Below are 14,740 nucleotides of genomic sequence, written 5' to 3'. Positions count from 1 at the left end.
AAAATTAAAATTAAAATTGCCTCCCTCCAAATGCAAGTCAGCCTTAAAAGGACAACAAAGTTTGGCTTCAAAAGAAGTTTAAAAATTCAAATTAAAGTGCCTTTCCCTCCAAGCTGGCTCCCCCCAAAAGGTGAGGTCGGCCTCCCTATTGTAGCCTTTCAAGCCTCTATAAATAGAGGCTCAACCTCCCCATAATGAATCAATCAACGCGCTTAGATCCTTTGTAATTTTCTATGCTGTACCGCGGTCCTTGTGGAAGTTTGTCGTCATTCCTCTTGTTTTATGTTCACAACTCTCGCTGGAGGCATAGGTCTTTTGATGATATCTTCTGTATTTTTTTTCTTCGATTTAGGGTTGCGTTGGCAGTGGGGTATATCTTTGTTTTTGTTCTGGGTTAAAGGGCTTCCTTCTGGGCTTTTTATGGTGAGGAAATTTATGCTTTTGTTCTGGTTAGGGCTACATTTTTGGTTGTTTTTTTGGGAATGAAAGGGCTTTGCTATCCTCTAAATTTTGTGATTGCTCGATCCTCTATAATTAGAGATGTAGCCCTTGTTTTGACTTGAGGTATATGCCTTAAAACTCTGTGCAAAAATCATCCTTGATCAACTTAATTTGGCCCTCCAATTGTGGTGTATTTAGGCCTAAGCTTTGTGCAAATTTGGCTCTCCAATTTTGTGGTATAGGCCTTTGTATTGTGCGTGTTTGATTTGGCCATCCAGGGTCTGCTTATTTTGGCCCTCCATGATCTATTGTCTAAGCCATATTTCAGCGTTGTTCTCGCTTTGTCTCGGTCTGTGATCTAAGCACTAACACCTGTGCTAATTCAACCTTGTTCTAGTCATGTTTCAACCCTTGTTATGAGCCCTAAACTCTTTACCAATTCGTCCCTAAAACCTGTGCCAATTCGCACTACCTTATGCACTATTATGTAGTAAAAATCAGAGGCGAATTATATCATAGGCCAATTAGGTAAAAATCCTAGGTCAATTCGCACTACCTTCCTCCTCAAAGCTTGCTGATGAAAAGGCTTGATCTCTTTTTCTGTTTCGAATGTCTTCTCGTCTCAGAACTGTCATCTTCGTTGATACAAGACGATATGATCCTTGGATTGATAAATAAAATTGCCGAACTGAAAAGGAATCTGACCATCCTAGATCAATCTTCTGTGGAATCTTGCAGTTATTGGAAACTTGTGATGAATTGTTATAATCGAATTGAATTGTGCAAACTTCAAAGTTCTTCAGAACATAAGTTTGTTGTTTATGTTATGAGTGATACGGATTTGTAGATTGATTGAGATGTCTATTCTTGTGATTCAGATGTAGATAAGGAGTTCTTTTGGTTTGTCCTTTCCTTATCATTTCTGTGGCGAGATTCTGATTTTTTTTTTCTTTAGATTTTGATGTCGTCGAGTTGGTTACAGAATCTTCACTTGGGTTTTTCATCATCTGAATTGCAACTTCTGAATATGTTTTCCTTTCAACATGGTTTCCATCTTCTTGAGTTATGATATTGACTAGCTCAGTATTCGTTCTTTTTTCTTCAACTTGGATGGTCATGTCTGAAGACTTCGTTATGTCTTTCATGTTGAGTTCTTCTAGTTTGTTTTCAAGGATTTCTTGTCGTTTTTAAGTTTCTTAATTTGCGTCAATAATTTCTTGTTGTGGTCCTTGAGGCAAGTAACTTTTTCATTTTTGTCAATGGTGATTTTGTCAATTCCCCTTTGCATATTCTGTATCGCTTTTTTACTTTCTTGAGAAATTACTTTTGAGATATCTAGTATGTCTTCTAGTGTTACTGAATTCGGCTTCATTGTAACATATTGTAGCGTTAATTTTTGTTTGTTTGTAAGAAAATGTCAAAAACTTCTTCTTTGTATTTAGGATGAATGACCCTAGTGATTCCATCCAAAGCGAACCCAAAATTATCTCTATTGTCGCAAAATAAGGTTTTAACGGTGAATTGCGAGACATAAATATAGTCCCCAATACTTAGTTGTAGATTGCCTATGTCGTATTGTTTGTCACTTGTGTCAACAAAATTCGTTTCAATTATATTCGATTTAGGGATCCCAAATTGGTTAGCACATTCAGTACTAACATAATTATTATTTTGAGTAGGATCGATAGAGATGATAACATCCTTCTCGCAAGTGATCCTTTGATTTTAAATAGCGCATTGACACATATGCTAAAAGTTTTAGGAAATCTTTCGTCACTAATCTCCATTTATTCTTCCTTCAGAGATTGACTCTATTCTGCGTTCGTCAACGAGTTACACTCTTTTTTCTATATTCCTTGGTAAATTTTTTTTAATCACCCTTCTTTTTCTTTAAAAAAATGTAGCTTGAATAAAATTTCTTTTTATAAACTTTTCCTCTTTCCTTTTTTTTATTATAATGTATTTAACTTCAAATATATATATTTTTAACTAATTCTCTTTAATACTTTTTAATTATGTGTACTTTATAAATAGGTCTAGTAATCTTCACCTTATTTTAGTGGCAACTTTAATATTATACGTTTTCTCCAAACTTAACATAAATGATGAGATGTGACTCTCGTGATGGGTTGCGTCCACTTCAGCGGTTGGAATTTTATTGATTGGTAGAATTGGAGTGTAGTTAAAAAAAATTGTATGGACAAGGCTGACGGCTATGGCCGGTGGGAGTTGTGCGACGAATCTGTGGCTGACGAGAAGACAACAACTTGAATTAGTGTCCCCTGTCTCGACTAAAAAACGAAACAACCCAACTAAACCAGTATGCAGCAGTGGTAGGAGCGATAGCTAGAGACACGATCTTTTCGTCTTCTTTGCTAACCCGCGTGTCTCGATCGATTCTAGTAACTCGAGGCTCACTTTTTTTTTAAAGTCAACTGATGCAACAATCAACCTTTAATAGTTTCAAATCATACAGATAGGGCTGACTACTTCTGTAGTGACCCGCGGAGGCAAATTTGCCAACTAAGCGGTGGACCTAGTGCGACAGATGAAGATGTGCAGCCTGTCGGCAATAGTGCCATTTGTGTAGCTCGTCGGGTAGCAGTTGGTTTGATTTCTCTTTTTTTTTTGGTCTTTTAACTTTTAATTTATTGTAATTTTATTTTTCTTGTATATATATATATATTTTTTTTTTTTTTTTGTATATAACTTTTTTTTAATTTTTTATATATTATGTATATATTTTGACTTTTTTTATTTTCTCTCTATATATATTGACCCCCTTTTTATAATATTTATATTAATTTTTTTTATGGGTATATAATCCTCTTTGTTGTTTTTCTAATTCCTTTTGTTTTGTTTTGTTAATTTATAGCTTATATATATATCAAGCAGAAAAAGGGCTGAATACATCAAGCAGATGAAGAAGTAATCTCTTCCATAGGCTATCTTTAGCCTCGTGGACGTTAAAATAATTTTTTTCTTTCTTGTTTCTATCTATCTATATATATATATATATATTATCTTTCTCTTTTTAATGGCCAAAGCCTTGATGGCTTAATGGAGAATCTCCAAAAACTTGTGTAGCGAAACGCTTGAATTGCGACAGCAACGAATTTAACAAAAAGTCGATGGCCAAAGGCCGGATCAAACTGGCTCTGTGCAATAGTTGAATGGCTAGAGGATCGAACAACTCTGATACCAATGTAACGGACAAAGTTTGTATACTCAAAAGTTAAATACTCCATAAGACATGGAATATAAAGATCTCCATTGAAGATACAAGAATATTTATTAAAATGTATGAATGAGAATATGTTGTTACAAATGAGAGTGAGGGCCTGCTTATATACCCTAGGCAGGTGTCCCTTTATGAAGGGCAATGTCCTTAGGGACATACTTCTTCATTCACTAATTAATCATTATTTATGATATGTTATTATTATTTATATTTACATTATTTATATCTATATTTTAGTCATAACGTCTTGTCAACATACTTTCCTTTTTCTTTCTTATCATGATTTTCTTTATATGTACATTTGGATGCATAGTGACCTACTGTTCCACAAGAAAAACATTTAAAGGGAAGCTTATGTTTGAATTTACCAATTACCACTTGTAACTTTCTCACGAAATTTGCTTTTTCCTCATGTGAAATGTAGCTTGTATCTCTAGGCATTTCTTTTTCTTTCCCTTTATATGTGGCTTTGGAGATTGCTTCGCTAATACCTGATATACCCCCTTTTCTCATCTCAAAGGCTTTCAAGATCCCATGTAGTTGTTCAAGGGTAATTTTCTTCAAACCTGCATTTCTTCAATAGCGAAGACTTTGGAATCGAACTTTGGAGTTAGTGATCTCAAGATCTTTTCAACAACAATTTCCTTTATTTTGTTACCAATATTGTTCATTGTGTTAACAATTCCATATACTCTAAGGAAAAATCTTACAATGCTTTCATCATCATGCATTTTAAGATTCTCATTCTGAATTCTATATGTTTGAAGTTTAGCACTTTTTATCTTAGTGTCACTTGCATAGCTTTGGACAAGCTTATCCCATATTGCCTTTGCGTTGCTTAGTTGCATGACTTTCACAAACTCAAATTTAGCCAAACTTCCCAAAATAACATTTACTGCCTTTGCATTGTTCTCGTATTGCTTCTTTCCTGCATTATCTGTGGGAATGGAGGTTGGGTATTGATATCCACCTTCAACAATTGCCCATACATCAACTCCTAGTGCTTGAAAATATGCTCTCATTATGACTTTCCAAAATATAAAGTTAGTTCCATTAAACAAGGGTGGCTTGGAAGAAAATACTCCCTCTTGACTGCTTTTTCTGAGGGACTTGCTTTGATACCAATTATTAGGAAAAATACTGAGAGGAGCGGTTGGGGGGGGTGGGAAATCAATATTTTTAATTCACATTAACTTTTCATTTCATATTCTGAATTCTGTACGCTATCATTCTTTATGCAACCAACGTGTGTACACGATTTCAAAGAAGGATAACAACGTATAACGAATTTACTTAATTTATCATAAATCCATCAGTCAGTTAACTTTAACCATTGCATTATTGATCCATTAACCATTCAATATGCAATAAAGAACATATAAATCACAACACATAAGCAACACACATAGAACACCAGGATTTTTAGGTGGAAACCTAATGTGGGAGAAAACCACCACTACCATCGTCTCTATCTTCTTCTTTTATTATAAAGAAAAGCTTCATTACCTCTTTTTTTGGCACATACTCTTACCAGTGCGCAAGCACCCACCTGCAAGAGGCTACAACCTCCACTTGTTCTCTAGCACCCACTGGAAAGGAGCTACAATCCCCTGTTCTTGTTTATTGACTTCTACCGGAAGGGAGCACCTACCCCTTGAACAAATTTACCAACTACCACTGGAAGGAAGCTTCGACTCTCTTACTGAAGGCTCCAACCCTCAACACCTTGTGGACCACATTTCAGAATGTTTCAGACTGGATCCACTTGTTTCATAAACACAAAGCTTGTAGGGCACCTTTCATCAAATTTTCACACTGGACCCACATCAACAATAAGCCCAAACTAAACTGAATACTAAATCTAAAATACAATCACTGAACTAACTGAATCACTGTAACATCATCTCACTGAACACTGAATCAATCACTGCAACTACATCAGATCAATGCTAACCAAACCATAGCAGATATAAACCATCCAGATCAAGACATCATTGACAGACAACAACAAATATAACATAACTCATCAACTGTCATCATCAAGCAACATTGTAAACCCTGACCAGATCTAACTCAGAATATATACGAGACTGTTATTCGTCAGACCTGCGTATATATGCTCTTATAATGTGTAACACCCGCGTACAAATCTCAACATACTGAAAAAAATCTTGGAATATATATGCGACTCAACAAAAATATATCCGCGTATGTACGCGACTATCCAGAAGCAAACTAGCATATAGAGCTTGAATTACTAAAACATACCTTCGTTGCAAACACAACTTACGTTCCACAAACTTCACTGTCAAAACTACAGACTTCTGAAAACTCATTCAGATCACAACATTACTATAATCACATATCCATCATTATTAGCTACTTAGAAATTTGCAACAAGTAAATCAATCAACCATATTTCAACATATCTTTAGATCTTTCTGATCTGAATCATCTCGCTCTTTGGTGCATCCCAAGGTTGCACAAAACGGGGAAACGGGTACGAGTTTCCGAAACGGGCACGGGTACGAAACGTGACCCCCGCCCAAATTTTGGAAACGGGGAAACACGAATATATATATATATATATATATATATATATATATAAGGACATTTAAGAAATATGTGCAATCATAAAGCATATATGATACATTCTAATTTATTACACTATGATAAACTTGTCAATTGTCAATGCATAAACTATAAGTCTCTAAATTTACATCACAATTACTCATGAATGATCACATAATGAAAATAGAAATATCCAAAATCAGCCACGAGAAATTTCTAATTTCTTGTCTCGTGCTTGATTGGGAGTCTCCTCCTACATAGTCGAACGACCTTAGTGCTCTTGATTAAATACAAGTTTCATACCCTAGTACCCTACATGCTCTTGATTATTGGGAGTCTCGCCTGCATAGAGGGCTTGGTTCTCTTGATTAAATACAAGTTCCATACCCTAGTACATGATAAAATCCAATGGAAACATTGCAATCCCCCCAATCCTGAAATCCTGAAAAACAGATAAGTTTGCTGGATTTTGAGTGAGATCTAAAATTCTACTTTTTCCATATGAAATCCAATGAGGGCGAAACCACTCTCAAACATCCTGAGTCATTTCATGGTAATGTTAAAAATTTAAGTAAAAGGATGAAAATGAAAAATAAAGGATTAACATTACCATGAACTGCATATACCTCAAACTTCCTGATGAACTGCATATCAACACTAGGGCAAAAGTTGACTTTTATAACTTTAGGCAGGCATCTAGAAGCAATTAGAAGGCATTAGAAAAACCTAATTAAAAATTAAAAGACAAATTAATAAAAAAAACTTAAAAAAAGTCAAGTTGCATGTGGAAACGGCATCATACGGCTCAGAAATGTGTTTCCGGTTGTACTGGCCACGTTTCCACCTCAAGAAACGTGCCAGTACAGCGAGAAACGCGTTTCTGGGCTGTACCGTATGCGTTTCGTTTCCGTTTCTGTAAGGAAACTCCTCCCCTGCCAGCATTTCCTGCAACGTAGGTGCATCCCTATTCTAGATCAGCTCACACATTAATAATCCATTTGCTTGCACACCTAACACCTTGATCTCCATCTCCTTATATAGCTTTTGCCTTAGTCAATACCTTAGGTAAATTCCTTGGTAATGTTATTAGCATTTGTTGACGGGATCAAATAAACATTGCTGCCCCAATGACTATGGGAAAATACCATGGTAATGACCCCCGGTATCCAAATTTCCATGGTTTGGATTATGTAAGCGACTTTTGCTCACAAGACCTGCGTATCTACGCGACCGCATATGCTTTTCAAACTTTAAATTTGTCATCAATCTGTACCTTAACTGCCATTTCTTTGTCCATATTTTCTGTACCATCTGTACCAATATTCCTGATATCTGTGTTAGTTCTACAATCATCAAGCAAGTTGCCATCAAGGAGAACACATTAGAATTTAGCCATAATGCCAACAAAAACATCATTTGTGGATCTTTCTTGAGGTTGTTGTTTCAGAGTTAAGAATAAAGAGAGGATGTGTTGCACATTATCGAAGTAAATACGAGAGACAAAATGGCAATATCTGTAAGATCATTATTCAATTGACAGTTTATTCACATCTTTAAACATGAATTAATGGGGATGAAGGTAACACATGCTGCACAATGGGATTTTATTACACATATGGATGCCTAATACATGGCAAGTGGGGACACAACAGTTCACCTAACTAATAAGGGCTGTTTAATGAGAACCTCCTGATGAAGTGTCCATAAGGACAACCTTGTGCCTTGAATTGTGACCAAAAAGTGATAAAAGTAATTATATTATAATGGTTTTGCTGATGACGTAAAACATAAATAAAATCCAATGAGAAAACACACTTCACATACCTGTGGCTATCGTCTATATTGTCCTTTGGCCTTCTCTGACCTGCATTAGTAGTTAGGTAGGTTTCTAGTCTACAGTTGTCGAAGACAAAAGTTGCTTACTTCTTAGTTGTCATTGATATTTCTGATATTATTACTCCTCTGGAGCTCATCATCATTTCCTAGGTGTTACAAACGAGGAGCTTCTAATGATGTTTCTATAAGGATGACCTTGTGAAATGACTCACAACCAATAAAGTAGTTACTGTATTACGTCTTAATGGTTCTGCCATCAACTTGAACTCGAAAAAGATTGTGTGCATTTAGGTTCTTATGTTCACAGTATCATCTGAGCATTTATTGACTCACTTGAGAATCTGAGATTGCAACAAGGGTCCTGTTCTTTATGATATCCCAAACAGGCTTAAACTGTTCTAAGTCCTGTAAACCAATTTTCTTAATTTGTCCCTTGGCTGAAGTGTTGGCCTTTCTTTTCACATAGCTTGCTTATCCAGTCATTCAATTAATGATTCCCATTTTTGTGTAGCTAGCACAAATGGTTTTTCATTTTTAACAGGTTTTTGCAGCTTCTGATTAGTATTGTTCTATTATATAATTATTCGTTGTGCTTGTAACTGATACTTTATTGCCATTGCAGACACTTAAATGACCAGCTGCAAAAAGTTCAAATCGTGAATGATACAAACAAGGTAAGAATAGCATTGTGTATCTCTATCCTGGAAATGCAGCCTCTAAATGACAAACTGCAACCCTCTGTACATGCACTTGCATTTTTCCTGGAATTTTATTATAAACTTTGCAAGTTGTAAAATCTCCTTATTTCTAATTTTCTGAATGTTTATTTATCATAACCATTTATTCATTGTCAGCCATATCTAAAGAGTAAGCATTCTTACTGTATTGTAATTTGTCGCTAGGATTTTGTTATTGAGACGTTGAGGTCAATAGCTGAACTAGTGACTTATGGTGACCAACATGATTCATCCATTTTTGAGTAAGATCTTTTCCAATTCATTACAGCTGTTTTTCATTTGTTAATTTTTTGTAGACTGTTAGCATTCGAACAGCCAATAGCATATTCCATGCAAACCAAGTTTTTGTGTTCAATGCATGTAGGTTTTTCATGGAGAAGCAGATAATGTCACAGTTCCTGCGTATTCTAAAAATCAGTAAAACCAGAAGTGTTGCAGTACAGTTATTACAGACCTTGAGCATCATGATCCAGAACTTGCAGAGTGAACATGCAATTTGTAAGTGAAAATAAGACCATCCAGAGCGCATAATCGTGCAGGCTTTTCTTCATCATATCTTTTAAAAAATGTTTTCTGAATTGAGTGACACATCAAGACTGTCAATGCTGCTTTAAAGGTGGAGTTTGTTAATTTGTGCAGATTATTTGTTCAGCAATGAGCATATTAACGGTCTCATCCTATATCCATTTGATGTCCAGAATGAAGAGATTCTCAATTACTACATATATTTTTTAAGGTTTGAGAAAAAGGTTTTTCAGTTTTTTTTTTTTTTGGGTAAATTTTTAATTTTTAATTTTTTAGTCTAATTCTGGTTTTTTTTGTTGCAAAAAATTTGGTTAATCCAAGTGTATATAGGATTTTCAAAGAATGACCCTTTTAAGGATCCTTATAGTTTTTTTTTTTGTCTTCAGACATTGTGAATTCTCATGCTTCTGTTCTGGTTTTTGACAGGGCAGTAAGTGGAAAGCTGGATAAGAATACAATTTCTCTCCTTGTAAAGACTCAAGACGTATGTGCAACCTCTATTTGCTTATCAAATATTAGTATATTTCGTGTAAAGCAAGCTGTGCATTGAAGGGTACAAGTTTGTCATTTTCGTTTGGGATTTTAGTAAATAGTTGTTTGTTGGGCTATTAGTAAATAGTCGTAATGCTGTTTGTGTGGATCATATGTCTAGTAATTAGCTATAAAACTATTCAGATTAAAGGTGGGTGGCCCTGTGTCTGTTCAAGTTTATAACAAGAAATCTATACACTATAAATTATCTAAAAATTGAAAACAATGTTATTTGAATTTCTTGCATTTGCTTTGCTTTCATATTACTTCCATCCTAGTAGCAATAGACAGAAGTCATGCTTTCTGAGTTGGCTTATGTCGTTTTGTGCTTCACAGGATGAAGTGATTTCCTTTCCATTGTACAGTGAAGCTATCAAATTTGTTCATCATGAAGAGAACATGGTCCGCATAGCTGTGCGTGCTTTGACTCTGAATATATACCATGGTACGTGGTTCGTCTCTTTGGAGTCATGCAGTCGATTGGTGTGACTATTCCACTAGTGCTTATTTATTAGTACTTTTTTGGTCATATAGCACATTTCAATTGAACTGTGGAGAAAGAATGGCATCTCTTATAGTTAATTGGATTTCTGTTTTATTGTTCACAGTTACTGATGAGTATGTTCATAAATTCATCACGAGTCCTCCTCTGGCGGGATACTTCCTGAATTTGGTGAAAATTTTGCAGCAGCAGTGCTTAAATGTAGATGCTCTTGTTGTGGATGCATCAAAGTAAGTATGCCAATAGCCTGTGATAAAAACTGTCATGTTTGTGTTCTTACAGTGTTTAGCTTGTCTCATGAACTACCTATTTGATTCTGATGCAGGGCATCTGATTCTTCCCAGATCACTGAGAAATTGCTTGTGGTACTAGCAGAAATTGGAGACAACCTTTGCTATTGCAATGACGTCATCTTTGCTGGTGTTGCTTGTTTGAGTAGATTAATGACACATCATTTATTGCACTCATTGGTTTTACCTATTTTGCTGCCTTCACTTAATTCATCCTCTACCACTGTAAGTCCTAATTGACTGCTCTGCATGAATTAAGATATTTTGTAACTAAATATCCTTTTAACTCACTCTGCATAATGAAACTTCAGCTTTTGGGACTGTGCTCTGATCATTATATGCAGGGTACTCGGCTAAGTGCTCATACATCTTTGTACTTACTCATTATATGCAGGGTACTCGGCTAAGTGCTCATACATCTTTGTACTTACTTTCTTTCATTTTAAAAGAAGTCCGTTTCAAAGGCTTGGTGAATAGCATTGGAGCTGCTCTTCTATACCCAGCAGTGGTGTTTAGTATGCATTTTGATATTGAGTGCAATGGTCATGAATCCATTGAAGAATGGTCACCCAGGACCAAAAAGTTAGATCAAGCTACATCTTCTTCTAGGAACGTGGATGCAAATATGCAAAAGCAGGATGATTTGCATAATGCTAATGAGTCATCTGTAACTCACTCTCCGAATATTGCAATTTTGGAGGAATGTGGGTTGGACCAGAATCTTAGCTTGAGGTAAGTTAATGACAGTCAATGTGCATTGGCTCTCAATATTTGTTTTTTGAGTGCTTGTAACAATTTCTCTTGTCCAGTACCAGTTTATTGTTTTTAATGCATTCTATCAACATCATAGTTCACATTCTCTTTGTTAGGGCTTTGGTTTCCATTTTTGTTAAATTTTAACATTTAGGGTGGTTGTTTAAATTTTAACTGGGAATGCTACATAAATGTTTACCATAGCTTTTTTAAGACAGGAACAAATCCACTTTTTCTATTAAAATAGAAGAAAGAGTGAAATATAACGTCCGAACTATACCTGTTTGGCAATATATTAGATGGCAAAATTAAGAGAAAAAATACGCTATTAGTATGCTTTACCAGATCTCAATTCTGTTGAATTTGCAGGATCAGTTGTTTGCTGAGAAGGTTCCTTTTTGAGACGCCTGACTGTTTTTCTTTAATGAATGTGGTACTACTTACCTCTGCAAACTCCAAATTTGACGCCAATGTGAACATCAGTTCTGGTTTCTTTAAAAAAGATGACTTTCTTCAGACGTATTCTTGGGTGTGATGCCTTTTTTTCTTTCGTGTATTGATGTCAATTCTCCCCATTTTTTCTTCTTCCCTAGCGCAATACAAAGCTGGAGAGGCACCATAGCCTGCTCTGGATTTAGCAACTTCTTCCGAGTTTTTGTTGCTAGGCAATTCCTTTTCTTCTTTGAGTTTCATGGCCTTGGTGGACCCTAACATTTCTATCAAGCAGTGGTGGTATTCAATACCCTTCCACCATGTGGGTCTGTGTTTCCTTTTTCTAATCTTTCTTCTATAGGGGGGTTCTTGGAAGACTTGTTAGTCTTGACTCTCCACACTTTGTTTTGGGTAGGAAGCCATCATGTGACCTTATTGAAAAAGCATGCTATGCATCTGTTGTAATATTCCAGAACAGAATATCGGGCTAATTTCCGGGACTTCATTCAACCACAATTCTTCATATAAAATTTCGTTCATTTAACAGCAAATTGCCAGTAAAATGCAACACACAGAACATGACAATTCAATAACACAATGAACAGAAATACACTCAGCTTTATTTTATTAACTGAATAGGGTTTACAAGCAAATATACTGATATGGCTGAGACAGAAGACTGACCTCCAAACAATCCGCTCCAATGCTGCACCGGCGCTCCATAACCGAACTGAACTAAACTGATGAGTGCACCTGTGAATTCTGGATGAATTCACCTAGGGAAGAGATGGGTCCTTGCCCACTCTCACCAAATCACCCGAGGGTTTCCGTCTCTCGGTTCTCTGAACCTCTCCACAAGAAACATACTCAACTCCAAGATGTTCCCAAATCATCTCCTCCTACTCTTTTTATAGATTTGATGGACCCCTCTAGAAGCCTTTATTTTATTATTATTTTAGTCACTTGGCCTTTTTCTCCATTTAGTACTTTCCCTCCTTTTATTTAATCAAACCAACTTTTTAATCTGGGAAAATGGTAAATCAGCCACCATCCCTCCTCAGGCCACTGAAAGTCACTTCTCATCATCCCATCCTGTAGATCTTCTCGTTCTAGTTCCAACGAGCTATTACACTAAGGTGTTCTATTAGTATCAACTATTCCTCCTGGAATGCTACCTTAAGCGTAATTAATTAAGTTAGGCTCAATAATAACCCCATTTTATGGGAATTATTGGAATGCAACGAAACCAAAAGCAAGCTGTGCGGCACTGAACTTGATAATGGAATATGGCAAGCAAACTCTGCTAAACCCCATAAAGCCCCTCCACAAGCCTCTGGGTCCACTGATGGAGTAAACTTGCTTCGGTGACGTGACTGCCACCAATCGTGGAAGTCCATCCTGACCACACCATAAGGGAATCCAGGAAAAGGAACATTAAAAATCCTCTTGCCCCAAGATTGTTTGCCCTCAAGCAATTCACATGTGCCTACCAGTTTGACGGTCTAGTGCAACTGAGGATCAACTCCCGGATCCCATACAAACCATTGTACAATACCATGCCTTTGTTCTACCCAACCATGAATGGATTCCTCAATGCTTGGATCCCAAACCAATCTCTGACTCATCTTGCCATCAACAAATCCTCCTGGATCCTAATGCCACCATGGCCAATCATCAACACCCATAAGCCATGGCTCTAGCTGTGCGACTCCATCAATCGAATACCAACTAATCACTTTTGTCCAATCCAACTTTTGGCACCGCCCAAGAGCATTCCCATTATATTGATGTAGGGTTAGTGCATTTGGAATGTTGATGAGCTGTCAGCCTACTTCCTATTGCTAATTGGTGCCTGTAGCATCCCTCATGTATAAAGGCCCCTATTGTAATATGCCCCTGAACCAACTCATGGTCTCTCGCCAATCCATCTTGTGGGAAAGATTGGATGGATGGGCTCTTGTATATGGAACAAGCCCACTATGCTGCACCGTACCCAACTCATGCAGCTTGGCCCGGTCAATCAACAAGATCCATCTAGGAAATGTGAAAATTTCTAACCTGAAATTCTACTGCAGTAACTGATTTATTTCACCTACTTATTTCTCACAATAAGTTATTTATGAAATCCCTTCAACAAACATTAAAATAAATTCTACTGCAGTTATCACATAATTACATAGAGAAAATAACAAGCACAAGAACCAATCACATCAACACAGTTGTTTTTGGACAATTGTCCCTGGAAAAACCCAATGTGGGAAAACCAGTGCAACAGATGAGGGTTTTATTAATCTTCAACAATAATCTCTTTACAAGGAATGATTTTACAGAGAAACTGAGACACTACTGAGAGAAAACACCTAAGACAAGGTTCATCCCTTTCTTGGAAACTTTCTGACACCCTGGAGACCCTTCTCCCACTTCTGCGTCACTCTGTGTGGTTCTGTGTCCCTCTGCGTCAGCTTGTGTGAGGACTGCGTCTTCCCTTTGCGCTGTCTCTCAATACCTCTGTGTCACCTCCTCCTCAGTCACTGACTGTTGTTGATGCCCTCCTCTTCCTCCACCCTGCAACTCTCCCTCTGAAATCGATCTCCTTCTCTTTGAGAATCGATTTTCCTTGGGATACTGAGTATCCACTGGTGTATCTCCAAATGATCCTCAAGTCTTCTCTTATACTTTTCCTGTTGATGAATCAACGACCGAGATTAAGTCTCTAATCAACGGCTAAGATTAAAACAGACTTGATCCTCGTCTCTTAGAAGCTTTTCACCCTTATCTTTATTAATACCCATTAATATTTTTATTTTCCTAAGTTTAGACTTAGGAATCCATTAAAAAGTATTAATTATTTTTAATAACTCCTCATCCGGTGGAATTTCTG

General features: G+C 36.6%; 1 protein-coding gene across 5 annotated transcripts in view; it reads left to right on the top strand.

Annotated features, from left to right (window-relative positions):
- The window catches only part of LOC149146562 (protein TRANSPARENT TESTA 9-like), a 201,869-nt gene that overhangs the window by 34,209 nt on the left and 152,920 nt on the right, over window positions 1–14,740 (top strand). For all 5 annotated transcript variants that reach the window (XM_089449352.1, XM_089449350.1, XM_089449353.1 and 2 more), the window contains exons 2-10: window positions 8,712–8,763; window positions 8,992–9,068; window positions 9,191–9,324; window positions 9,466–9,562; window positions 9,778–9,835; window positions 10,219–10,327; window positions 10,491–10,614; window positions 10,710–10,899; window positions 11,069–11,406. In XM_089449352.1, coding sequence (XP_089305478.1) covers window positions 8,712–8,763; window positions 8,992–9,068; window positions 9,191–9,324; window positions 9,466–9,562; window positions 9,778–9,835; window positions 10,219–10,327; window positions 10,491–10,614; window positions 10,710–10,899; window positions 11,069–11,406 — 1,179 coding nt within the window. The remainder of the gene's footprint in view (window positions 1–8,711; window positions 8,764–8,991; window positions 9,069–9,190; window positions 9,325–9,465; window positions 9,563–9,777; window positions 9,836–10,218; window positions 10,328–10,490; window positions 10,615–10,709; window positions 10,900–11,068; window positions 11,407–14,740) is intronic.

The sequence above is a fragment of the Pinus tabuliformis genome, chromosome X (genome assembly GCF_031772625.1).
Source record: "Pinus tabuliformis cultivar Carrire ecotype Pingquan chromosome X, CPIR1, whole genome shotgun sequence".
NCBI lineage: Eukaryota > Viridiplantae > Streptophyta > Pinopsida > Pinales > Pinaceae > Pinus > Pinus tabuliformis.
Note: the sequence above shows the minus strand (reverse complement) of the source record. Positions and strands in the feature narration are given on the sequence as shown.